This window comes from Tamandua tetradactyla, chromosome 16 (genome assembly GCF_023851605.1).
Source record: "Tamandua tetradactyla isolate mTamTet1 chromosome 16, mTamTet1.pri, whole genome shotgun sequence".
NCBI classification, from domain to species: domain Eukaryota; kingdom Metazoa; phylum Chordata; class Mammalia; order Pilosa; family Myrmecophagidae; genus Tamandua; species Tamandua tetradactyla.
In genome coordinates this window covers 21,136,876-21,163,123 of record NC_135342.1, presented here as the reverse complement: position 1 = coordinate 21,163,123, position 26,248 = coordinate 21,136,876, and the positions used below count along the sequence as shown (strand labels likewise).

At 47.2% G+C, this 26,248-nt stretch overlaps 2 protein-coding genes across 5 annotated transcripts in view; one reads left to right on the top strand and one right to left on the bottom strand.

Moving 5' to 3' along the window:
* Window positions 1-1,280: 1,280 nt before the first annotated feature.
* On the bottom strand, window positions 1,281-12,864 carry PLAUR (plasminogen activator, urokinase receptor). Of its 2 annotated transcripts, none has more exons than XM_077131612.1 (7): window positions 12,659-12,864; window positions 11,119-11,229; window positions 9,765-9,908; window positions 5,607-5,759; window positions 4,893-5,024; window positions 2,805-2,951; window positions 1,281-1,851 (listed from the first exon to the last, which is right to left on the bottom strand). In XM_077131612.1, exons 1-7 carry the CDS (start codon window positions 12,720-12,722, stop codon window positions 1,598-1,600), a joined length of 1,005 nt encoding a protein of 334 aa, XP_076987727.1. In that variant the 5' UTR covers window positions 12,723-12,864; the 3' UTR covers window positions 1,281-1,597. The 2 variants fall into 2 exon arrangements, with proteins under 2 accessions (XP_076987727.1, XP_076987728.1); XM_077131613.1 differs by lacking the exon at window positions 12,659-12,864 and adding an exon at window positions 11,594-11,711.
* LOC143659063 (uncharacterized) overlaps window positions 11,898-26,248 on the top strand; it is a 27,635-nt gene continuing 13,284 nt past the window's right edge. Inside the window, exons 1-4 of one of the 3 annotated variants that reach the window (XM_077131607.1) lie at window positions 11,898-12,142; window positions 22,324-22,459; window positions 25,407-25,474; window positions 25,769-25,968. The gene's annotated coding sequence lies outside the window, so the exon portion shown is untranslated. Of the gene's footprint in view, window positions 12,143-12,762; window positions 13,096-22,323; window positions 22,460-25,406; window positions 25,475-25,768; window positions 25,969-26,248 lie in introns of those variants that run through there. The other 2 variants (XM_077131605.1, XM_077131609.1) reach the window with 2 other exon arrangements.

The following is a 26,248-nucleotide window of genomic DNA, read 5'->3' as shown; positions in this document are numbered from 1 at the left end:
TTGGTGGGTCTGTGAGTCAGATTGGTGTGTTCCTATTCCACAGTGGACTGGGGTCTGAAAGGGGCCAGCTTGAACAGCTAGAGATGGGTGGGAAGTTTCATCCGGGGCCATATGTCTGAGGCCTTGACTCTGGCTGTTGGCTGGGTTTCCCAGATCTTCTTTACATCACAGATGCTGGAGCTGCACTGTCCAAGATAGCTCCTTCATTCGCTTGTCTGGCACCCAGTCCGAGAGGATAGGACAACTGGGGTGTTCTCACTTATGGTGTCTACACACAGCTAGCTTGAGCTTGCACACAGCATGGCAGTCTTGGGTTAGTGGGACTTTGACGTGGCAGCTGGGCTTCCCCAGAGTGAGCATTTCAAGATCCAGGAAGTGAAAAATTACTTTTCTTAAAGCCTGGGCCCAGAAACTGCGCCAAATGAATTCCCCCACATTCTCTTGGTCAAAGCGGTCATGTAGGGCGGGCCACAGTGGCTCAGCAGACAAGAATGCTCGCCTGCCATGCCAGAGGACCCGGGTTCATTCCCGGTGCCTGCCCATGTTAAAAAAAAAAAAAAAAAAAAAGCTGTCATGCAACCTCTCAATTCATGAGATGGAGATACAGGCCCCGCCTCTTGAAGCCACCACAATGACAGGTGGTGAAAAGCGATTTGAGGAAGTCCTAAAAAGAAATCTTGCCCCTCACCGACTTCAGATACCATGGAAGATGTCCTATCTTTTTGTTCATGAACCACAGGGCCCCATGAAGAATGTATTTTCTTTTCTCTATAGGGAACCATGAGAAACACAAATTCTATCATTACTGGGACAAGAGTGCCACTGAAATTGTACTTCTATCTTTTTCTCGGTCAGTTGCAGGGCATCCTGGGAAGCATGGCCTAGCCTTTATCCTTGGCCCATGGAGCCCCAGGGGAAATGGGGTCCCTGCCCTCAGAGCAATGCATCAAGGGGTTCTGGCCATCATGTTATCTCCTGTAGTTCTGTGCCCACCTTCTGTCCCAGAGCCCCATGGGAAACGCAGACATGTCTTTTTAGAACAACTTTGAAGTTTGGGAGAAGAGCATGGAAGATTAGTGCTTGGGTGGGTGAGTTGGACAGTTACATTTGGGTCCAGGAAATTGATGTGTGGGTGGCTTATGGTGGAAGCCCTGACAAGACTGTTCCCAAGTCAGGGGCCTTGAATACCAGGACCCTACATATGACCTCCCATTCCAGAAGCCTCCGGAAAGGTACCCCCAACCCACCCCCATTCATTCTCCCAAAGACAGATGCAATGGAGAAGAGCAGACCTGGCCTTGTTCACTGGTACAAAAAAACTTTATTTCTTAAGTATAAAATATTAAATAATAAAAATAATAATTAGAATAATAACAAGAGGTCTTCTGCCGGCCTGCAGCCTTACTCCAGCTTTTCTCTTCTGGTTCTCACAACTCTGTGAGGTAGGTGTTTTGGCAGCTGTGAAAGCTGAGGCCCAGAGAGGAAAGCACACTGGCCTAAGGTCACACAGCAAGTCCACAGGGCTAGGAGTTGAGGGCAGGGTGGTCCTGGGGTAAGGAGGCCCCTGGATCCAGCCAGGGCAGGGGGCTTTCTGGGTTCAGTTCCAGAGAAGAGTGCCTGCCCACAGCCTTGCGGTCATCAGCAGTGTGATGGTGAAACTGAGGTAGGCAGGGCCAGGATGGGATGCACCCCCTATGCGGGGCTGGATGTCCAGAACGGGGTGGTTACAGCCACTTCCGGTACAACAGGAGACACTGGGATTAATCAGGCTGAAGGATTCGGCCACATGGAGGCTTTGGCACCATGAGGGGGTCGCACAGCCTCTCACCGTGTAGTTCGGAGACCCCAGTCCTGAGAAAAGAGAAGACTGCATGAGACTCCCAGCTCTTGGGCCTGGAGCTGGAATTTTCTGTGGGTGACCTACCACTTGTGGTGGGTGTCTTCTCCACTGCCCCGTGAAGAGAGTGGAGGTTCCCCAAGTGTGGTCCAAACTCTGAGTGAAAACTCCTTTCATAATAATGCTAAGATATGATTTGCCCTTCTCACTTTCACAAGTAAGTATACAGTGGAGTTTCCTAGAAAATACAGGACAGCTGAAATAGCAGCAGAAACAGATATGAGGATCCAGCTGTCTTCTATTAAACCAGTCATTAAAGAGACTTGGGCAGGCCATGGTGGCTCAGCAGGCAGAGTTCTCGTCTGCCATGCCAGAGACCCAGGTCCGATTCCCGGTGCCTGCCCATGATTAAAAAAAAAAAAAAAAAGGAGAGAGACTTGCAAAAATGTCAAACAGTGGGTCCCTTCTCATTAAATGGTTTTGTTTGGGAGAATATGATTGTTTCAAAAATATGTTAACACATAAGGAGCCTCACTGTGATCTTTTAAATGAATTGATACATAACTCTTTTTAAATATTCTCAGCTTTAATTCCTAATGCAATAAATATTGATAGCTCTAACCACAGAAACAATAATTTCTAAGAGTATAAAAGTGTCTGGAGACCAAAAAGGTTGAGAACCGCTAGAGTAGCACCTTTGCCAGGATGTCACAGGTTGCAAGCCCACGATGGCCAGAGGAAGTCCCACCCCCCCCAAAGAAATCATATTTCTATGGCCAAAATGACCACCATTTTGTAATGTACATGTCCTGATTTCTTACTATAATTTCCACGTTCTGAAGGAAGTCCCACCTTTTGCATAGGAAATGCCACTTCAATTAAGTCCAGCTTAATCGGAAGTTAAACTCTTGGGGGACCCCCCGACCTCCCAATAAGCATCCCGTCCCAGCCCCACAAAGGACATCACCATCGGTGCCTGTGGCTTGCAGACATTGGTTCATAGGGCCGTGGCAGGCAGTGAGAGAAGTCTCTTCCACAGAACATCCGTGGGTGCTGTTGCCCTCACAGCTGTAACACTGTAAACCATTCAGTGGCAGGTTTTGAAGGTTCAGGACTGAGGAGAAGGCAAGAGACACAGAGACGAACAAAATTAGCACAGGGGCCCCTCCCGCTTTGCCTTAACCTCACCATTGGGCCTTGAGAGTACCGGGACTCCCAGCACTCAGCCAGAGAGGTCATGGAGCCACCTGGTGGTAAGCGTTGGAATGACAATTTATTCAGGGCGGTTCTCTAGGGCCGGTGAGAGAAATCACAACTCTCAACCCTCCAGGAGGCCCTATGTGACCCAGCACGGAACAGTCCCTGCCCTCACTGAGCTGACAGTTTAGAGGTATATTGTCCAATGTGGTAGCCACTAGCCACAGGGGGTTGTTTTAAATTTAACTTTAAATTAATCAACAGGAAATATAATTAAAATTTCAGTTCATATTTCAAGGGAAAGTTCCACTGCACAAGTCAGAGGGATCTAGATTTCACTGGAGGAGAGGGACAGGGAGATTCCCTGAGGACCACACATTAAAGCTGGATGAGAAGAAGCTCCAGGTGAAGCCTCGCGGAAGACGCGGCCCAGGTGGAGGGCACTGCACGTGCAAAGGCCACGGGGTGGTTCAACATCATTAGCCCTCAGAGGAATGAAAATGAAAACTGCAGTAAGATAATATTTTATACCCACCAGGATGGCTAGTGTTAAAAAAAAAAAACACTGAAAATAACAAGTGTTGGTAAGAAATAGGACCCCCCCTCCCATATCTCATTGGTAGGAATGCAAAATGATGCAGCTGCTGTGGAAAACCCAGTTTGGCGGTTCCTCAGAAAGTTGAACACAGAACTACCCTGTGACCTGGCAATTCCATTCCTAGACAGATGTCCCCAAGTGTTAAAAGCAGGGACGGCGACAGATATCTGTACGCCAATGTCCACTGCAGCATTACTCAAAATAGCCAAAAGGTGGCAGTAACCCAAGTGTCCATCAACAGATGGATAAAGAAAATGTGGTCTATACATGCTATGGAATATTATTCAGCGTGAAAAGAGAAGTATTGGTATAGTACATGCCACATGATGAATCTTGAAGTCATCAGGTTGAGTGAAATGAGCTAGACAGAAAAGGACAATATTGAATGATTTCTTTAATAGGAAATACTTAGAATAAGCAAATTTATAGAGACAGAAAGCAGAATAGTGGTTACCAGGGGTGGGGAGAGAGGAGATGGAGAGTTATTGCCAAATGAGTATGAGTTTCTGTTTAGGACAATGAAAATAGTCTGGGAATAGATATTGGTGAAAGTAGCACAGTCTTGCCAATGTACTTAACATCAAAGAACCGTCCACTTGAAATGGTTAAAATGATTTATACGTGATGTATATTTTACCACAATTAAAAGTAAATCATATTTTTTAGGGATTTTTTTGTTTAAAAAGGCCATGAGACAGGATGGACAGTGGTAGTTGGAGAAACTAAATGAAGACCAAGAGGCAGACAGGGGACAGATTATGTAGACCACAGTATAGCCTTTGGGTTTTATATTCTAAGAACAAGTTCACTGAAGTACTTGAGGCAGGGGTGACACGATCTGATTTATATATGCATTTTTAAATGCCTCTTGCTGCTGTGTTGAGAGCATCAAGTTCTCCTGAGCGGCAGGGGTGGAAGCAAGGAGTCAAGCATGGGAGGGTATGGCAGCAATCTAGGTGAGAGGCGAGGGGGGCTTGGAAAGGGCTGGTCACACGGGAGGTGGTGAGCAGCGGAAGGATTCAAGACAGAGGTCGGAGGCAGAAAGCATAGAAAAGAAACAAAGCGAAGGGCTCGTAGTCTCCATGGATTTCCAAGAGGATCTCCCTCTCGACGGAAGGGCTCAATGTGCCCATTTTTCGGAAGAGAAAATGGAGACCCAGTGAGGAGAAATGATTTGCTTGAGAACAATTGTGCAGTGATTTGGCCCGGTGTGCCTCCCTTCCTGATCCTGGGCCTCCCACCGGGTGCCCTGCCCCTTACCTGGGCCCCCGTTACATTTGGTAGTGTTGCAGCACTGCAGGTAGTGGAAGGTCTGGTTATTATGGAAGCCAGTGGGCCCCGGGCAGCCAGGAAGGTTGCCGCAGCCGCGAGAGTAGCGCTCATCCCCTGTAGCTGCGGTGGAGAGAGGTCACATGGTTGGTAAGGGACTGAGACCGGATTTGCTCACCCCAGCAGTCATTCATCCATTCTCTGCTTTACTCTTTATAATAGGACCTTTATTTATTTTGGGCAGCCACAGATCTAGCCAAAAGACTGTATTTTCCAGCCTCCTTTGAAGCTTGGTATAGACTTGTGATTAAGTTCTGACCAATACGATATAAGTAGAAGTGGTTTATGGGATGTCCTGAAAGGAGAACCCTTATTATAGGTGTCCCTTTTACGCCCTTCCTTTTCCCCTTCATCCTTCCTGGAAATTGGTCCTGAGGCCCGGAGCTCTGACAGCCATTTTGGACTATGAGGCAATCTTGAGACTACAGATATGGCCTCTGAAATATAAGAAATGAGAAGGCATCTGGGTTCCAGTTGACTATGGAAGTGTCCTAGCAGCCCTGGACTTCCTACATCTGGACTTTTCATATGTAAGAGGATTAACCATCTACCTTTTGAAGTCATTGTTATTTGGGAGTTGCTGTTAAGTGCAACCTTGGGGAGGAACAAAGTAGGGAACAGTAACTGCTGGCAGATTGGGCTCACCTTCCAGGTTCCGGTGGGTCACCACGTCCAGGCACTGTTCAGCAGGGCTGCGGCACTGCAGGCTCTGATGCCGACCCCTCTCACAGCTCTTGTCTGACGAGGCACAGGAAGCACATTCAAGGTAACGGCTTCGGGGAAAGGTGGAAACCCGTCCTGGTTGGAGGAAAGGGCAGTAAAGGTGAGATTCCATAGGAAGAGTCCTGGCAATCCAACTTCTTGAAGGACTTCAGCATCAATTCCTCCTTATCCCACCTTTCAGGCAATCACTAAGCCCTGCCCATTCTACCTCCTGAATCTTTCTAGAATCTAACCCTTCCTTTTCAGGCCCCTGTCCCTATCCAGCTCAGACCTCTTTCAACACCAGGTTCCAACTGGCCTCCTGGTTTCTAGTCTTGTCTCCGTGTCCCTTCCTCTCCCCACCTTCCCCCTGCCTCTGTATCCCCACATGGCCATAGATGGATGTTTCAAACACCCAGATCTGATTCTGTCTCTCCACAGCTCAAAACCCTACCATGGCTCCCCACTGCTCTTTTCAAAATAAAACCCAAACTCCTTGGCATGGCATTCAAGGCCCTTCAATGACTGGGTCCACTTCTCTTACCTATTCTCCTACCACTAGCCCCGCAGACTCCCTGCTCCACACTGACTTTTCTCAGTCCCCATGCTATGCTTTTGCCTAGAACACCTTTCCCCTGGTCCCTACTTTCCCTTGCTTTTCTTAATTGCTTCTTATTCTTCAGGTGTCAGTTCTAATTTCACCTTCTCCAGGGAGTCCTCCCTGACCCCCCAAGCTGGATCAGGTTTCTCCTCTGGGCTCCCATGGTCTCCTGGGCTTCCCCCACCCCAACTCTGATCTCTCTGGGCTGTCACTATCTGGGGGCAAGTCTGTCTCCCCCACTGGACTGTGCATCTGTGAAGGCATAACCAGGGCTGTCTTGATCACCACTGTGTCCCAGAACCACCCAGCACAGGGCTGGGCACAAAGAAGATATTCAAGAAGTAGTAGTTAAATGGATGGATGGATGGATGGATGAATTTGCAAATGCCTAAAACTCTCCTATGCTCTGAGTGGTAGCCATCCTCCAAGGTGACCCCACTGATCTCTGTCCCTCAGTGTTCATGCCCCCTGTGTAGTCCCTTCCCATAAAAATTAGGGTTGACCTGCATAACCAACAGCAGATGGAGGAAACGAAGTTGTGTGACTTCAGTGGCTAGATCTTAAGAGATACTGCAACTTTGGCCCAGCTCCCTCCCAAGTCACTCCCCGGGAGAATGCAGCTGCCATGTTGCAAGGACCTCCAGAGGGGTCCACGTGACATGGAACTGAAGCCTTTGCCCAAGCCACAGGAGTGGGTCATCCACATGGGTGCAGCTACCTCAAGAGTCCCCAAAAGGCTGAAGCCTGCAACCTCATGAAAGATCCCAAGACAGGACCACGTCTCTAAGCCACACCTGGATTCTTGACCTTCCAGAAACTTTGTGAAATAACAAGTGCTTATTTTGGTTTTAAGTTTGGGTTGATCCATAATGCAGCAAGAGATAATTAATACACCTCCTATGTGTCGAAGGGATCAAAGCCTCCCTTGGCTGTCCCTTCGTATCTTTGTCTCTCACACGAAGATTCGCCCAGTCCAAGCCAACTGGATCAGTTCCTTTTCCTTGTAAAGCCCCAGGCTCATTCCTCTGCCTATGCTTCTGTTCACACCATTTCCCATGCCTGGCACACCTTCCGCTTCCTGACCCCAAATATCTGAGTTGAGCTGGGGCCAAGTCTTAGAGAAGTGACAGTGCTGCCTGGGCCAAGGCTCTTGACTGGCATGCCAGTAGCTGTAATTAAGTGAATCACTTCCATCCAAAATTTAATTGTTCTTTGAAAGAAAAATAACTAAAAGGCCAATAACCTACATCTTGTCACATGAACGTCCTTGAAAATGGAAACAAATATTGCCATCACTACCAAAACACTACCAAAAAGGAGACACCCCTTATGGGTCTCTTTTGTGAACTCTTCTTCTTATGCCGCTCTTCTAATTCGCCGGTGCTCTTCAGGACTCTCTTAGCCCCTTTTCATTTCTCACAGTATGCATTCTCCCTTGGGGATGTTATCTCCTGACCTGGCTTCATTTCCTCCTATTTACTGCTTACAAATTTCTCTCCAGTCCAGACTGCCTTATGCTTTACCTATCCCAGCCCTTATCGATTTTAGCAGTCACTGTCTGGTGATGGGTCTGTCTTCTTGGCCCCATGATGCAATATCCAGCATCACATAAGTACAGGCTGTGGTTAAACCAACTATTCAAGGAGCCACAATTAGGTGAGATAGTATGAGAAATAAGGCTGATATAGGTGACTCAGTTGTTAAATTCCATTGCCCCAAACTCCCTGGTGGATCCCTGCCCCTTGTCTCCCTAAATCTCCCCCTAGAACCCTCAGGTTCCCATGACTCATCAGTTAATGGGTTAACACCAGGCCCAGGGGAGGCTCCAGGAGTCTGTCTTGATTGATCAGTCGGGAGTGGGGGGCACTGACAGATAGTGTTAAAAATTTTCAATATCATCTTTCATCAGAAACATTTACTTAGACCCAAGCAGTCTTTCCTTAATCACATTTAACCAAGAGAGGAAGCTGGCATCCTCTCTCTTGTCACATCCTTGAAAATTAACTCCAGCTTCAGTCCCAACCAGAGATCAAAGTTTAAAACCAGGACGGAGGAAAATCAGGGAGATTCAGGATGGGGGAAAAACCAGTGCAAAACTATGTGCTCAGCTCACTGATACCAAAACTATGTGCTCAGCTCACTGATACCAAAACTGTGTGCTCAGCTCACTGACATCACTGTGGCTAGACTGGCCTGAACCCGTTTCCTTCCTCTCCAGGACCACACACGCGAAAAATCTCTGCTTCATCATGCAACATGGATCCATGACTTTCCCACCCTTTCTTTCCAGTCAGGATTTAGGCAATTTGACCTTTCTATGTCTTTTTCTTACATTGACCAGAACCTAAAGCCATGAAACTCAGCAAAAGGACATATCGAAGTTTCTTCACATCTTTTTTCACTGCTCATGTCCAGGGCCAGGGAGCTTTCCCAGCCCACTTCAGCCCATCTGATCCCTCGTCTTTGGACCTCCATCAATAACTTTGAATCTCTGCTATTATCTTGGTCTCTTGGCGTCCATTGCCTGGACCATCTCCTGTTCCCATAGAAAAAATCAGATGGCAAATGCCATCGAGACTCCTAATGTACCTTACAAGGGAGTGTGTATGTAGAGGTTTCTTAAGGGCAGCTGTGGAATCTTATACATACAACCATAAATATAAACACGTGTAAGATGGGGATACTGTGGGGGATAGGGTTGGGGAGAAGCTCATGGTTGGAGGTGGGATTGAAGACAGTTTGAGATAAGGAGGGGGTTGACTTGGGGGTAGAGTTAGGGACGTGTTTGGAATAAGAGTGGTTTGAGCTGGAGATGCGATGTTGGGCTAAAATGAAGTTGGGGATGAGACTGGAGATGAGGTTGGGTTGGGGATAGGGCTGGGGTAGAGATGGGCTTAGGGATGTATTTAAGATTTGGATGGGTTTGAGTTGGGGTTGGTACTAGGTAGGGTAAGGCATGGAGTTGGGGTTGGGGTGGGGTAGGATTGGGGATTGGATTGTATGGTGGTTTGAAGCTGTATGTACCCGAGAAAAACATGTTCTTAAATCTAATCCATTCCTGTAAGTGTGAACCCTTTGTAAACAGGACGTTTGCTGAGGTGCGTGGTCTTAATCCTATTACTGGAGTCCTTTATAAATGGAATGAAGTCAGACATGAGAAGGAAATAAAGCCATAGGAAGCAAAAAGCTGAAACCGAACCCCGAAGAGAAGGAAGAGATCAGGAGACGCCATCATGTGCTCGCATGTGACAGAGGAAACCAAGGGTTGCCAGTGGCCAGTCTCAGAACACAATGGGGAGCAAGCTACGCCTTGATGATGCCTTGATTTGAACTTTCTTTCAGCCTCCAAACCATAAGCTAATAAATTCCTCTTGTTTAAACCAACCCATTTCATGGCATTTGCTGGAACAGCCTAGGAAACTAAAACATGAGATACTGATGAAGAGGAGCTGGGAATGGCGATGGTTTGGGGTTGGGGTTGGCAGGGCTGCCCTACTTACCAGGTCTGAGCTGGTTGCACAAGTCCGACGCACACACTGCCTCGATAAGGGTGATGATCTGCACACCTATCCGATAGCTCATGGTCCTGTTGCTCTTCTCTCGGTGGGCACATCCTCTCTCCACCACCTCCAGCTCTTCACCCCCTGCAAGGAATAGGTGTCCATCATCCCGGAACCTCCCCTGCGCCCAATCAGCCTCTGACACTGCCAGGGCCGATCCCTGCTAGTCCTCTTCAGATCCAAGAGTTATCCTGCCATGCCCTGCAGCCCCCCCTACCCCACCCCCACCCCCAGCACACACACAGGGGGGCCCTTCCCCTTTTTTAGCGACAACAGTGTTGCGGGGACCTTCTGGATCTTAGTGATCTCAGCTGGGAGAGGCCTCGAGGGATTTCTCCTAGCTTGCCAAAAAAGTATAAGAGAACGAAATAGTATATACTGTATATTCATCACTGAACTTTGTAAAACATTAGCAGCATTTTGCTGTGCTTGTTTCAGGTGTTTTAAAAATAAATAAAATATTAATGATGCAGTTAAAGCCCTCCTCACACCCCTACTCCTGCCATGCTGGTGTTGGTAATTCTTATACTATGTAAGCACAACAATATATTCTACTGCTTTACATGTGCTAGATTTTCTATAAAAAGGTATCACACTGGGCAACATGCTTTTCTCTCTCAACCTTCTGTTTTTGAGATGCATCCATGTTTGATACATGAAGCTCTAGTTCTTGCATTTGAACTGCTGCAGAATATTCCTTTCTTTAAGTGATTATATCACAATGTTTGTTTGCTTCTGATGAACTTTAGGTCGTTTCCAATCTTCCAGAGCTTACCCAAAGCTGCTAAGAACATACTTCTTTGGCAAGCTAGAAAATTTTCCAGAGCATACTCAATGCTGCTAAAAACATTCTTATTCCTGCGTGCAAGGGCTGCGTCCCAAGGTTCTTTGGAGTGTCTGTATTCCCAGGAGTTGAACTGCTGGGTTGGAGGCCATGTCAATTTTTATCTTTACTAGAACTTGCCAATCTTTATCTTTACCAGAACTTGCCAAATCTCTCTGTGAGGTGGCTGCATCAATTTACGACCACCACGCCCCCACCCCCTCGCAGCACGGTCCACGCTCAGCGTCTTCATCGACCCGGGAACTGTCAGAGTTGGTTTTTTTTTTTTTTGTTTTTTTTGTTTTTGCATGGGCAAGGCATCGGCAATCGAACCTGGGTCCCCGGCATGGCAAGCGAGCGAGAGCTCTGCCTGCTGAGCCACCGTGGCCCGCCCTTTGTCACAGTTTTAAATGCTCTGATTACTGGTAGGTGAGAAAGGTTTCTCTGCCGCGCTGGGGTAGGAGAGCTCACCTTCCCATGTGCGCAGGATCGTGGTCCTGCAGAGGTCCTCGCCGAGGGGACACTGGCCCTCCTGGCAGTGCCCGCTCCTCTCACACAGCATGCACCGCAGGCCCCACGAGGCTGGAGAGGACAGGCAGTTAGACGCTCTGCGCCAGGGTCCCCTCTCTCGCCCCCTCGTGTCCCAATGCCAGGACCAAGCCAAACGGCCTTGTCCACTCGGCTTCGTGCCTCGGGTTCTGCCCGGCCCCTCTGTTTCCAGGCTGAGCCTCGGCTGTACTTCTAGTCTAACTCTAGCCCGACGTTCTGTCTCCGCCACTCGACCCTGATGTTCTGTCCCGGCCCATAAGACCCCCTAAAGTCCTGCCCTCGCCCGTTTTCCCTTTAATTCTGTCCTCCTGACGCCCTATCCAGCCCTGTCTATCTGGACGGTCGAGCTCTGCTCCCCTTTGAGTTCCTTCCACCAGCCCGCCGGCCCTCGGTTTACCCGGCTCCGGAGCTCTCTAGAGGCCTCTACCTTCACCCCAGCCCCTCTACCCGATACCACGGTTCTATCCCCATTCCACAGCCCCTCTGCGACAGTGTCTCGCCGCCCACTAGCCGTCGCGGACCTTCTCTCCCCGCCCTCCAGCTCCACCTGGACGTTCTAATCCCTCCCACCAGCCTCCCCAAGGTTCTCGCCCCGCCCTCTAGCTCCGCCCCGAAAGTTTAACCCCGCCCATCTGCCACGCAGCCGTTCTTGCCCCGCCCCTTTGTTCCTCCCCGTTGTTCGAGCTCCGCCCCCCGACATTCTCTCAGTATCTTCTCCGCAGGCTCCGGCTGGATGCCCGCCCAGATGCCCTCCAAGCTTCCCGCCGACTTCCCGGCTCCGCCCCAAGCCCCAGGTTACTCATTCTTGGCCTGCCGCGGTCGCGAGAGCTTTCCGCGTTATTCATAGCCACCCCCCGTCGCGCCCGCCCTTACCCTCACGACTCAGTTCCTTCTCAATTTCCTCCCGTTTCTTAACCGGTTCCTCCACATTTGCCGGGGGAAGCAGGTGAGAGGGTCAGGTCGGCGAGGGGGTGACTCGAGGGAAGGGTCCTCGAGGGACAAGCTTGGGTCCCCACGCCTGGCCCTGCCACGCTAGGCCACTGGACCCTCTGTAAGATGGGGCGTGGCCCTCTCTGTCTCTCTAGGGAGGATCCCACAGAGTGGAGGACCCCGGGTTGCGGGGGCGCCGCGGCGGGGTCAGAATCCCACTTTTTCAAGGACTGCTGTGTGACCTCGGGCCAGTTACTTAACCTCTCTGTGACTCCGTATCCTTCCCACTCCCGGTTTGAAATCGCAAGGACGGAGCTCAGAAGAGCGCCCGTCATAACTAGCGCGCTCACTTAAGGGCGGCTGTTGTTAAATGCCTTCGCTTGACGAGTAAGTACTTTTTGAGCACCTTCTGCGTGCGAGGGCTGCAGAAAGCACGAGAATTACGATTTGCGTCGGCGGCTGGGCACTGAGCCGCCTTCCCTCAGCTCATCCGACCCTGAGGCCCCACCGTCAGACCCAACGCGGGTCCTACCTGGAATGCAGGTCTGAGCTAAGAGTAGCAGCAGCGGCAGCGACAGCGGCAGCGGGCGGCCCATGTCTGGCCGGTGGCTCCTGCGCGCGGGCAGCCTGCACCTTGCCTCTCTGTCTGGCCCGGGGAAGGAGGCAGTTTTGTGCCCCCGGGGGCTCCTCCCAGACGTTTTTGCGAAAGAGCGAGTCAGCCCCAGATGCGTGGGCGCCTCCCCCTTCTCCCCCACGTCACCCCCTCAAAACTTCCCTTCCCAGGGTGCGGCCAGCCCGCCCGGATGGAGTGGTGGGGGCTGGCTCTGTCCTGACTCATGTGGACATGAGTGGCAGTGGTCACAGCCCTGTCCCTAAACTTCCTGGGTTCAGATCCCAGTCCTCCGTCTTCCTGCTGTGGGATCTCGGACAAGGAGTGGAAGCCTCCCCATTTTCCTCAGCTGTAAAACGGTGATAAAAGCTTATCCCCTGGGAAATTTGTATGCAGACAGATTGTTAGATAATGGCATGATTTTTTTGTTAGTTTAGTGAGGAGAGAAAATGATGTTATGGTTATGTGTGAAAGTGTTCCTATCATTTAGAGATGCTCGCTGAAATAGTTGGGGGTGAAATAACACAATGTCTACAATTTACCTTAAAATACTTTAGCCAAAAAACCCCCAGAGGTTGCTGTTGTGAAAATGGTCTTGTGCTTGTGCGGGCAAAATGTTCTTATTTTTAACAAATGCCCTCTGAAGTATTTAGGGGGTGAATGTCATTGATGTCTCTATTTTCTTTAAAATAGAAAAACTAAAGGCAAAATGGTACAATATTATCACTTATAGCAAGGTGGTGAATCTTTGAGGATTCATTTTATGTATATATTCTCTCTCCTTTTCTGCATGTTTGAAAATGTTCCTATTAACTTAAAAAATGAAGTGAAATAAAATGCAAAAGAAACATACAGTCTTCCTGCTTCCAGATGTTTCTGACCAATCAGACCAGTTTATTGTGGGTGAAATGTCTGCCACGGTGGTGAGCCCACAGAGAGGGCTCGATAGACTCCTTCAACAAATATTTACCGAGGACCTAGGAAACAAAGCAGAGGACAGAGCATGGTCCCCGCCCTTGTGGTGTTGGCAGTGGAATGAGAAGCAGATACCTGTAATCTATCAATATTAAGTGCTGATAAGTAAAATGGAGAAAAACGAAGTGGGTCCAGAGGGTGTAAGCGTTGTGAGTCATGGGCTGCTGTGGATGAATGAATCAGGGTGGGGATGTGGGCTTCTCTGAGCAGGTGGCATTTGAGCAGAGTGGGAAGCAGTTGGACAGATGTGTATGGGAAGAGGCTTCAGGAAGAGGAAACAGCTGGTGGGTGCAAAGGCCCTGAGGTGGAAAGGTACCTGATGAGATCTAGGAACAGCGGAGTGGCCAGAACACAAAAAGGGAGGGAGGGAGAGAGTAAGTACTACGATAATGATTATATTATTGTTATTCTTTTTAATTTCTTGAAGCCTTAAGCCAGTAATTTTTTTCCTTTTTATTTATGTTTTTAATTAATTATTAATTAAAAAAATATGTAACAACAAACACATTCTTAACATATGATCATTACGTTCTACATATATAATCAGTAATTCACAATATCATCACATAGTTGCATATTCATCATGATCATTTCTTAGAACATTTGCATCAATTCAGAAAAAGAAATAAAAAGACAACAGGAAAAAATTCATACATACCATACCCCTTTCCCCTCCATTTCATTGATCACTAGCATTTCGATCTAAATTTATTTTAACATTTGTACTCCCTGTTATTTATTTTTATGCCGTATGTTTTACTCGTCTGTTGATAAGGTAGATAAGAGGAGCATCAGACACAAGGTTTTCACAATCACACAGTCACATTGTGAAAGCTATATCATTATACAATCATCTTTAAGAAACATGGCTAGTGGAACAGAGCTCTGCGTTTTCAGGCAGTTTCCTCCAGCCTCTCCGTTACGTCTTGACTAACAAGGTAATATCTATGTAATGCATAAGAATAACCTCCAGGATAACTTCTTGACTGTTTGGAATCTCTCAGCTATTGACACTTTATTTTGTCTCATTTTGCTCTTCCCCTTTTGGTCGAGAAGGTTTTCTCAATCCCTTGATGCTGAGTCCCAGCTCATTCTAGGATTTCTGTCACACGTTGCCAGGAAGGTCCACATCCCTGGGAATCATGTCCCACGTAGACAGAGGGAGGGAAGTGAGTTTTAAGCCAGTAATTTTAAGGTAAAGTAAGAAGAATCCCAAAGAAATCCCCTCTCCCAAGGGCTGGTAGAGCTATAGCTGTGTGGCCTCGGGCAGTTTACTCAACCTGTCTGTGCTTCAGACTTCTTATTTGGAAAACGGAGATAGTAAGTACCCCTCTCCTAGGACTGGTGTGCCAGAGGGATTAAAGAATGCAAAGAAAGCGCTTGCCACAGTGCCTGGTGCATACTATGTGCTCACAACAAAACAAACAAACAAACAAATGGTCAACACAGACTCTCTGGCCCTGTGTTTCCCCTTCCTGCAGCCTGGGAAGGGGAAAGGAAGTGGATGCATGTCATCGTCATGCTGACAAGTGCAGAAGTGGACAACTCCTTGGTTGGGTCACCTGGTCCAACAGATGTCTTCCTTTGTTTCTTTTTCTTTTCTTTTTTAACTTTTTAAATTGTGAAATATTACATGTATACAAATCAAAGAAAGAAAAAGCAATAAGTAGTTACAGAACAGATCCTAGAGTTTGTCATGGGCTACCATCCCACCATCTCAGATTTTTCCTTCTAGCTGCTCCAAAACTCTGGAGGCCAGAAGGAATATTAATATAGTGATTCAGCAGTCATACTTGTTTTTTCTTTATCTTTACGCTGTATGGCGGGGGTCACCTTTCATTCTTTTTCCATGTGAGTGTCCTGTTAGTGCAGGACCATTTGTTGAATTTTTTTGTTTGTTTGTTTGACTGATTGTTTGTTTTGGGAAGTGCATGGGCGGGGTATCAAACCCAGGTCTCCAGTGTGGCAGGCGAGAATTCTACCACTGAACTACTCTTGTACCTCTATACTTGTTTTTAAATCCTATTTTCTCGGTTATACCTCCTCCTTCTCCTTTGATCCTTCTCCCAATCTATAGGGATCTTTAGGCAGTGCCTGTTCTGACTTTTTCATGTTGAGAAGGGGTGTTAAACTTAGAGAAGCTGTTCCCACTCAGATCCAGGATTTATCTGGCCTAGGAACCCTCCAGGAATTATAGGTTCTAGGAAGGTAAACCAAGTGCATGAAACCTTTGTAGAGTCTCAGTTGGAGTCTGGTATTTAAGAGTCAACTAGAGGGCGGGCCACGGTGACTCAGCAGGCATAGTTCTCACCTGCCATGCCGGAGATCCGGGTTCCTTTCCGGTGCCTCCCCGTGGGGAAAAAAAAAAAAACTCAACTAGAGTGATGTTGATTGGGGGGTTTAGCAAACCATGGCAATTAGCACTACCTAACTGAAGCTTGCATAAAAGTACCCTCCATTGTGTGAAGACATCTCAATAAAAATAAAAAAATAAGAAAATAAAAGTACCCTCCAGAATAGCCTCTTGACTCCATTTGATCTCTCTTGGCCAGTGATGCTTTATTTTATTACACTTCTTTTCCATCTTTTGGTCCGGAAGGCATTGTCAATCCCATGGTGCCAGGGCCAGACTCATTTCTGAGAGCCATGTCTCACATTGTCAGGGAGACTTTCACCCCTGGATGTCATGTCCCACGTAGCGGGGAGGGTAATAATTTTCCTTGCAGAGTTGGGCTTATAAACAGAGAGGCCACATCTGAGCATCAAAAGAGACATTTCTAGAATATTTCCTGGAAGCAACTCTGAGGCCTCGTTTTGGGTAGTCTTAGCTTCTCCCCTAGTAGAAATAAGTTTCATAAGGGCAACCCTCAAGATCAAGGGCTTGGCCTGTTTCTTGGGAGTCCACAATGGTTGAGAGAGTGCTTGGGGTTTCCCAGATGGGAAAGCTTAATAGTTCCATATATATGGAATATATATATTTATATATCCCCTTCAGACCCTCAAGGGACTCTACCAATACTTTTAATTATCATCCCTCCATAACCTTAGATGTCCTCGTATTACATTAAGGTATACAGAATTACAAGGCCTTGTTCCCATTCTGGACTCCAGGAGTTTGGGTCATTTAAAATGAGCTATCCAGACATGTTGATTTAGATTGTGTTACAGAAAATTCAGGTTCTAGACATAATAAACCCCAGCCTTTGATCTCATATAGTAGGTGACAGTCTAGAGTACATACACTGTTATCTTATACCCTGTATTCTGATTTATCTTAAATAGCCAGATCGGCTTCGTTTCTAACTCTAATTGAGGCCTGATCTCTTTTTTGGTTACTGTAACTGTTACAATGTATAGCTATGCTAACCTTCAGGGCTGCGGCACTCCACTTCTGGGTCATGGGAGTCCCAGAGTTACTCAGAGTTCCAGGGAAATACCAGCTGATACACACACGGCTTAGTGTCTCAGAATCTAGAAAAACATTTACAACTTCAGACTGGCTGTGGCTGCTGTGAGGGTGTACAATCTAGGCTCCAATTTTCTTATAAGTACTTTCTGAAAAACACCTTAGCATATTTGTTCTTTTGTTCTGGCTTATTTTGCACAACACATTGTCCCCAAGGTTTATTCAGTTTGTGGCGCGCCATAGCCGCACCATATTCCATCACACAAGCGTATCACAGTTCACCATTCTGCTTCTCAGACATTGTATCCTTCGGCTTCCTTCATCTGCTGGGCACCATGGATAACGTCCAAAATAAACAGACCATGTCTTACAGTATCCTCACTTGGTTGTACAATCAGCAGCACTCTTAATTTTAGACAACTTTCATTGTCCATAACGGCAAAGAAGCAACAAACACAATGTCACCAACTATCGAATCAAAACTACCCCTTATCACTTATCTCTCCCCCCTGATTAGTTGTCTCTGGTAGTGCTGTGACACTGTTGTCTTTCTGATGGCTGTTGGCCATAGCATGTATTTTTAGTTATTCCCCTATACCTCCCTGGTATCAACTCTATGTCAAACCTTTGATATAGGTCATGCGAGAACTTATTTATAATTGCAGATCTAATCAGTGGGATACATGGCACTATACATTCCCTCTCAGTTATATCCACCTTCAAATGGCAATGTTACTTAGAACCCCACTAATTAGTTACCATCACTTCTATCTGTTCCCTTGCATTTAGGTTCAACATCATTGTGTAGCCTTTCTCATGTCTCTAACTTTTGTGTACCACCAGGTCTGCTATATTCTACAGTGTAACCTCTGAGTTACCTTTACCAGAGACATAATAGCGAAATTATATTGTATCTGTTCTTTTGTGTCTGACTCATTGCACTCAGCATATGTCCTCAAGGTTCATCCACCTTGTCATGTGCTTCAGGACCTCATTCCATCTTACTGCTACATAATATTATATCGTATGTATATACGACATTTTGTTTATCCACTCATCTCTTTTTTTTTTTTTTTCCACTCATCTCTTGATGTGCACTTGGGTTGTTTCCTTTTGGCAATTGTGAAGTAGTGCCACTATGGACATCGGTGTGCAAATGTCTGTTTGTGTCACTGCTTTCAGCTCTTCTGGGTATATACCGAGTATTGCTATTGCTGGATCAGAAGGCAACTCAATATTTAGGTTTCTGAGGAATCACCAGACTGTTTTCCACAGCGGTTGCACAATTATACATTTCCACCAGCAGTGAATAAGTGTTCCTATTTCTCCACATCCTCTCCAACATTTGTAGTTTTCTGTTTGTTTAATAGCAGCCATCCTTAGAGGTGTGAGGTGATTTCTTATGCTCGTCTTGATTTGCATTTCCCTATGGCTAATGAAAACGAGCATCTCTTGTGCTTTTTAGCCATCTGTATTCGCTCTTCAGAAAAGTGTCTATGAATATAATTGGGTTGTTTGTTCTTTTTTGTTGTTGAGCTGTATAATTTCTTTATGTACACAGGATATTAAGCCTTTATCGGTTTCCAAATATTTCCTCCCATTGAGTTGGCTGCCTCTTCACCTTTTTGACAAAGTCCTTTGAGGCACAGAAGCTCTTGATCTCAAGGAGTTCCCATCTGTCTATTTTTTCCTTTTGCTGCTTGTGCTTTAGGTGTCAAGTTTAAGAAGCTACCTCCTATTACTAGATCTTGAAGATGTTTCCCTGCGTTTTTTTTCTAGAGGTTTTATGTTACTGGCTCTTACATTTAGGTCTTTAATCCATTCTGAAATTTTTGTATAGGGTGTAAGATAGGGGTCCTCTTTCATTCTTTTGGCTATTGCTATCCAATTCTCCCATGCCCATTTATTGAAAAGACTATTCTGTCCAAGTTCAATGGATTTGGGGGCATTAATGAAGATCAATTTTTCCATAGATTTCGTGGTCTATCTCCACACTCTCAATTTGATTCCATTGGTTGATACTTCTTTGTGCCAGTACCATGCTGTTTTGACCACTGTGCCTTTATAGTAAGCTTTAAAGTCAGAAAGTGATAGTACTCCCACTTTGCACTTCTTTTTAAGGATATCTTTAGCTATTTGGGGTCTCTTTCCCTTCCAAATGAATTTGATAATTAGCTTTGCCAAGTCTTCAAAGTAGGTCATTGGGATTTTGATCAGTACTGCATTGAATCTGTAGATCAATTTGGGTAGAATCTACATCTTAACAATATTTAATTTTCCAATCCATGAACATGGAATTTTCCATTTTTAGGTCTCCTTTGATTTCTTTTAGCAGTGTTTTGAAGTTTTCTGTGTAGAAGTCCTTGACATCCTGGTTAGGCTTATTCCTAGGTACCTGATTCTTTTGGTCACTATTTTGAATGGAATTTTTCCCTTAATTTTCTCTTCGGACAGGTCATTGCTTGTGTATAGAAACATTGCTGATTTTTGTAATTAATCTTGTATCCCGTCTTCCTTTCTTTTAATTTAGTTTTTAGAGCTGTTGTAGGTTTACAGAAAAACCATGCAGAAAGTACAGTGTTGAACAGGAGATAGAAATAGGGTAGGTATTGGGTAATTGGAACTGAAGGGATAAAGATTGTGCAATGGGATTGATTGTAAAATCAATAGGCTGAGCCCCAATCTTATTTTTTTATTATTACACCTTAACTAAAAAGGTGATATCTATTTAATGTGTAAGAATAACCTCCAGGATAACCTCTTGACTCTGTTTGGAATCTCTCAGCCATTGACACTTTACCTTGTCTCATTTCTCTCTTCCCCCTTTCCGTTGAGAAGCTTTTCTCAATCCCTTGGTGCTGAGTCCCAGCTCATTCTAGGATTTTGCCCCACGTTGCCAGGAAAGCGGGGTTCAGTTTCATATGAACAAAGCCCCAAGATTGAGGGCTCAGCCTATTGCTTTGGTTGAACCCCACAAAGGATAAGCTAAGCCTACTTAAAATTAGGCCTACAAGTCACCCCCAAGAGAACCACTTTTGTTGTTCAGATGTGGCCCCCCTCTCTCAGTCAACACTACAGGCAAACTCATCACCCTCCCCCTCTCTATGGGGGACATGACTCCCAGGGGAGATTTCTTAAAGATGATTATGTAATGATGATGAATATACAACTATGTGATGATATTGTGAATTACTGATTATATATGTAGAATGGAATGATCATATGGTAAGAATGTTTATGTTTGTTTTTACGTTTAAAAAAATTAAAAATTAAAAAAAAAGTACAGTGTTACTGGAGTCCCCCCATTATTAATCTTTATGCTTTAGTGTGGTACAGTTGTTAAAACTGATGAACCAACATCATTATACTGTACAACACAAATATCCTTCTTTCTGAGACTCAGTTTTCTCATCTGAGGAATAGGCTCCTCTCAGAGCCAGCAGAGAGAGTGAACAAGATGTTAATGAGTATGAGGTGGGGAAATAAATAGAAAGTTGGGGGTTCGGACCAGGTAGGCTTCAGACTCAGCTCTGTCACTTGCTTCTGGGTGACTGACCCTGGGCAGGAGATTTTACTCCACTGCCCTTGGTTTTCCTTCCTGGGAAATGGATTGGGGGTGAGGGTGGGGTTACCAGGTATTTCTCAGTAAAAGGAAAGCTCAGGCTTGGGGGTCACGAGGAGCCACATGGTCTGGTGGTACCATTTCTGGGCTGAGTGACCCCACCACTCTGGACCACAGTTTCCTCTTTTATTTAAACAATGAAGGAAGGTCTCTTAAAGCCTACAGTCCCCACCCCAGATGCTCTGGTTCCAGGAGTCACTGTCTCTCTCTCCCTTTCTCTGTCTGTGCCTGACTCTGACTCTGTCGGTCTTTCTCTCTCTGACTCTGTCACTCTCTCTCTCTGTACCTGTCTCTGCGTCTCTGTGTCTGTCTTTCTCATCTCTTTCTCTCTCTGCCCCTCTATCTCTGCTTCTCTCTCTTCTCTGTCTCTCTTATCCCTGTTTCGTTGTTGGTGGTGGCTTTTTGGCCTTTGTCCATGCCTGTCTTTCTCTTTCCGGCTCTCTATCTTTGCCTGTTTCTTTCAATTTCTCTGTTTCTGTCTCTGACTCTTTCTCTCTGTTTCTCCCTGAAGTGACGCAGACTGGTGAGGCTCAGTGACGTGGTTAAGGGAGGAGACAGGCAGATGGTGGGCCCCCAGCCAAGGAAAGGTAGGAACCGGCCTGTGTGCAATCCCACAGAACCGCCAGGAATGCTCTCCCCATCCTCCCCATGACTCACGGTGCATCACCCATCTCCTGCCTGCCGCTGTGTTGTGGGTTTCAGCCACTCACGCAGGTTTCAGGGGCTTCCCAGCCTGAGAAGGACAGAGGAATTCCATGCAGAGACAGAGAGGGAGAGAGACACAGACAGGGACAGACACAGCGAGGGAAAGAAAGAGAGCGAGAAGAGATTTAGAGAAAGAGGTCAATAGAAAGAGAGCCAGAGACACAGAGACACAGAGAGACTGACCAAGACAGATAGAGAGAGACAAACTGAGAAAGAGGAAAAGAGAGGCAGAGAGAGACAGAGCAACTGATAGACTGACTCAGGAAAATGAGAGCGAAAAGAGAGAGATTGAGAGAACAGGAAGTGAGAGAGAAGGACAGAGACAGTGAGAAATAGACAGAAGGAAAGACAGCTTGGGATGGACTGAGGGCGTTAGGAAACACAGTGCCCAGTTGCGTTTGGAGAAAGGAAAGCAGAGAGACAAACTGTGTGTTTGCATGTTTGAAAGTGTGGGTGCACGTGAGCACATCTGCTGGGGCCCCTCGGTCTTGTCACCTGTCCTGAAGAGTTTGCTTCCCTCTGGTCTGGGGAGCAGAGATCAGGCTGTTTCTCCCCAACCATGCCACACTGACAGCGCTTTCCGGGCTCTCCAGGTAGCCCTCTGGATGCTGGAGGTGTCTCTTCCGGGGGCCTCAGCTTTCCCTCTGCAAAAATGGGGGACAAAGAAGGAACCACCCTAGGCGTGGAGGAGCTGCAAGAGCCTCCAGCCCACCACTCCTCTTGCCCCATTTTACAGACAGAGGAACTGAGACCCACAGCGAAGACTTTAAATGAAGGCTTTCCCTTCTCGATTTTACCGTGTGCTTGTGTGGGCTGGGCAATGTTTTGAGTGCTTTATCCACGTTAATTATTTAACCCTCACAACATCTCATTTCACAGATGAGGAAACTGAGGCTTCGAGCAGTGTGGTGGGCTGGATGACATCCCCCTCCCCAAGATATCCAACTCCTCCTCCCTGGAACCTGGGAATGATATTTTTATATGAAAAAAAGGCACCTTTGCAGATGTGATGAAGGTAAGGACTTAAAAATGGGAATATTGTCTTGGATGAGCCAGGAGGGTGAGCGCTAATTGTAATCACGAGTGTCCTTATAAGAGTGACGTAGAGGACGAGTTGACTAAGAAGAGAAGAAGGCTGTGCGATAAAAAGAGGGCAGAAGCTCTATGGACAAGATGCTAGGCAAGCTCCAGGCTCTGAAGATGGAGAAAGGGGCCATGAGCCAAGAAATGCAAGGAATGCAGCTTCTAGTAGCTGAAAAAGACAGGACAGTGGATTCTCCCCCAGGGCTGCTGCAGGGAGCACATCCCTGGATCTCAGGCCTGCAAGACTCGTTTCAGACTTGGAGCCTTCAGAACTGTCAGAGAATAAATGCATGCTGCTTTAAGCTCCTAAATTGGAGCAATTTGTTATGGCAGTGATGGGACCCCAGCATAAGAGGTTAAGTCGCTTGCCTAAACTGACTTGGAGTTAGGATTTGAAGCAATTAGAGGCAATCTGGCTCTAGCCTATGCTTGTCACCACCACGATAAGGGTTAGTGTTCTGCAGAGACTGGGTCAAGGGCACAGAGAACCAGGAACTAGTAGGATTTTTTCTGCCCTTTCCCAGCACCCAACCTTTCCTCCCACTTCCCCCGCCAGCCCTCTTTGCCATGTGCCTTTTGGCTACGTGGGGTTGAGGGTGACTTGGGGAAAGGAGGAGACCCAGAGAAAAAACAAAACAAGACGCTGCTTTTCTGCAGAGGAAAGCTTCCCTTGCCTTTTGCACTTTGCACCTCTTCAGTTCTATCACCTATCTGCAACAACAGAAATAATCATTGCAATTCGTAGGCTAAAGTTCCTAATATATAAAGAGCTCCAGCAAAACAATAGAAAAATCAGCAAAGACAGAGAAGGAAGCACCAAGGGCTCTTAAAATATGGGAAAAGTTGCTCAACCTCCTTGATAAAGATGACATTAAGATACCCTGTGTTTATCAGTTAGCTTTTGTTGTGTTATACCACCCCCAAATTTGGTAACTTAAAATGACAAATTTATTGTATCTCATGATTCTGTGGGTTGGCTGGGCTGTTCTGGTCTAGAAGAGCTAGGCTGGTCCTAGTGGGTCCAGAACAGCCTCACTTTGTGTCTAAGCTCCTAGCTGGGCTGGCTGGAATGGCCAAGCCCTCTTTCTGTGTGGTTTCCCATCCTGCAGGAGACTAACCTGGGTTTATTCACACAGTGGCAAAAGGATTTATTTGCATATTAGCAAAAGGGTTGCTAGCAGCAAGAAAGTGAGAGCAGAAGCTGCAAGTTCTCTTGAGGCCACATCAGTTCTGCCACATTCTCTTGGCTAAAGAAAGTCACAAAAGCAGCTTAAATTCGAGGGGAGGCGAAATAAACTCTTGCAGAAAGGAGCCGTGCAGAATTTGTGGCCATCTGCTTTCTTCCTCTCCCCTTTCCACCTATCGATTGGGGAAGACCAGACAGTTTGATAATACATGGAGCTGGCGAGGCTGTGTGGAAACAGGCGCTCTCCTACATTGCTGGTGTGAGTGCAGATTGGTACAACCTGATGGACCGGATGGTCATTTTGCAATTGCTCTCAAAATTACAAATGCATAAAAACCTTTTGACACAGCAAAACCACTTACCACTCCTGGGAACTTGGTACATTTGTGAAATGATACAGGTACCACGTTATTCACTGCATCGTAGTTAGCGATGCCAAATGACAGGGAAAGAGACCCATGTGTACAAGAGATGCATTCACCCCACAGAAAAAAGATAGAGGCAACTCTTGGTGTAGTTTAGGTTCCATTATTATCGAGTGGGAAAAAAATCTAAGGGTGGAAGGCGATGTGTGGTGTGCACAGCCGTTTGTGCAGAGAGGTAGGGAAGTAGGACTTATAGCCTATTTGCTTGCATATGCATTAAATAACCCCCTGAGGTCCCCTCACATGCAAGTTTCAAATTAAGGTTTGCAAAATGTCCTTTTCCTGCCTGCCAGCCCTTCACCCTCCACTTCACCCTGCAAGCCTCGTGTTTGTGCAGTTCCTGGCCTGTTTACCCAGCCGGTGCAATCAACCCCGTGCTACCCTTCCAGGGACTGGCCTTTTCTAGTCACCAGACGCCGGGAGCCACTCCCCCTCCCAGACTTCAGGCTCCCCCCAGAGACCCCCTCTCCTTTCCTCCCACCTCTCTCGAACCAGGGGACTCTGGGTCTGCTAGAAGGGGGTGGGCCTCGTCCCTAAACTTCTCCTTGCCACCGTACCCCCTTAGGAAAATCCAGCCCCTAAAATCGAGTTCTTATCTTCCTCCCTGGTTTGGCACCTTCCAAAACAAACTCCTTGATGGAACAGACCAATTGGAGGCCCTGCCTGGGAGAATGGGAATCTCCCCGGCTTGTGGGCTGTGACCTTGGGTGGGTCCTTTCTCGTGCTTGGCTCTCTCCTCGGAGCCAGATGGAGCGGCCAACCCCAGCCTCACAGGCACGTGGCTAAATAACAATAATGACAATAGCAACAATCAACTCTTATAGTGTATGCCTGACCCTGTTCCAAGTACTCTCCACAGGCCACCTGCCAGTTCTGATCCTCACAGCAGCCCCTTGATGTCGGCCATCAAGGCTCAAATGTGGTGACATGTCTTGCTTGGAAGAGGCAGAACCAGAATTTGGACGCAGCCCATTTGTCTCTAGAGTGTTCTTTCTCTCCTCTAGATGTGTGCGTGTGGTTTTTCTGGAGCTTAAGCTACCACTTATCAGGCACTCGCTGGAACCCAGGTCCTGGCTGTTGTTCATTTAGCAGATGAGGACGCTGAGGCCAAAGGCAGGGAAAGTGGCATTGCCAGAGGGACTCATTAAAGGAGAGGTGGGGTGGGGCTGGGTCAGAGCCCCTGGAGGGGTGACTGATGGACGGCCAAGCTGCAGGAACGGGATGCCTCTTGTGGGGTTGCAGAAATCAACCTCATTCCTTTTGCCCAGGTGTGAACATCAAGGTCCAGTCCGACAGCAGTGCAGACCCCGTTTGGCTCGGGCAGGCCAGTTTCCAGGTAAGGGTGGGAGTGGGGGGCTGTCTTCCCTTCCCCTCTGGATGAAGCCCAGTGGTTGAATCAGAGAGATCTGGGTCTAAACCCTGGTTTGTGTCAACTTCCTCCTGCCATGGCCTTGGCCGAGTCCTTGGACCACTCAGAGCCTTGGTCTCCTCTTTGGTAAAATGGGGAAACTGGGGCCGATTTCACCTGTTGAAATTGGTTGTTGAAATCCTGACATGTTACCAGATTTGGTTGGTAAAAATCCGCTGCCCTGAGTTACCCCCAAGTCATCCCTAATCTCCCTCCTGGCAGACACCCTGGATTCCAGCCATCAAAGGGGAAACGCCAGGCCAGCGAAGGCCCCAGGACGCTGCTCCAGCAATGGGGCATATTGCTGTCGCCGCGTAACCTGGCTGTACTGCCCACGGGCCGGACATTTGGAATATCCCTCCTGGGGCTAATGACTGTGGCTTGAAGGACTAATAGAAGGACTCGGTGTATGGAATAACCAGGTAACCTATTAGTAATAATAATAATAACATGCCCTGTCCTTTCTGGCCTTGCTGAGCAGTCTTGGGGTTCTACCACCCCCCTCTCAGGACTCAGTTTCCCCATCTTGATGCTCTGTAAGGCCCCTCCCTTGCCAGGCGTTCAGGATAAGGATGGTGGGTGGGGCCTCTGTCTCCCTGGGCCTGTTTGTTCTCCCTTTTCCGGGGCTGCCCCCTCGCCAAGGTCTTGGATTAAAAGGCTGGGGCACCCTTGCCTTGCTTCCTCCTCCCAGCCCGGATCATG

Excerpts from the sequence above, each read along its gene's own strand:
- PLAUR (XM_077131612.1), bottom strand. The coding sequence starts at position 12,722 with ATGGGCCGCCCGCTGCCGCTGTCGCTGCCGCTGCTGCTACTCTTAGCT. Across the intron at positions 9,909-11,118 it reads GATCCTGCGCACATGGGAAG|GGGGTGAAGAGCTGGAGGTG; the intron begins GTGAGCTCTCCT and ends TATTCCTTGCAG. Across the intron at positions 5,760-9,764 it reads GTGCAACCAGCTCAGACCTG|GACGGGTTTCCACCTTTCCC; the intron begins GTAAGTAGGGCA and ends TCCTCCAACCAG.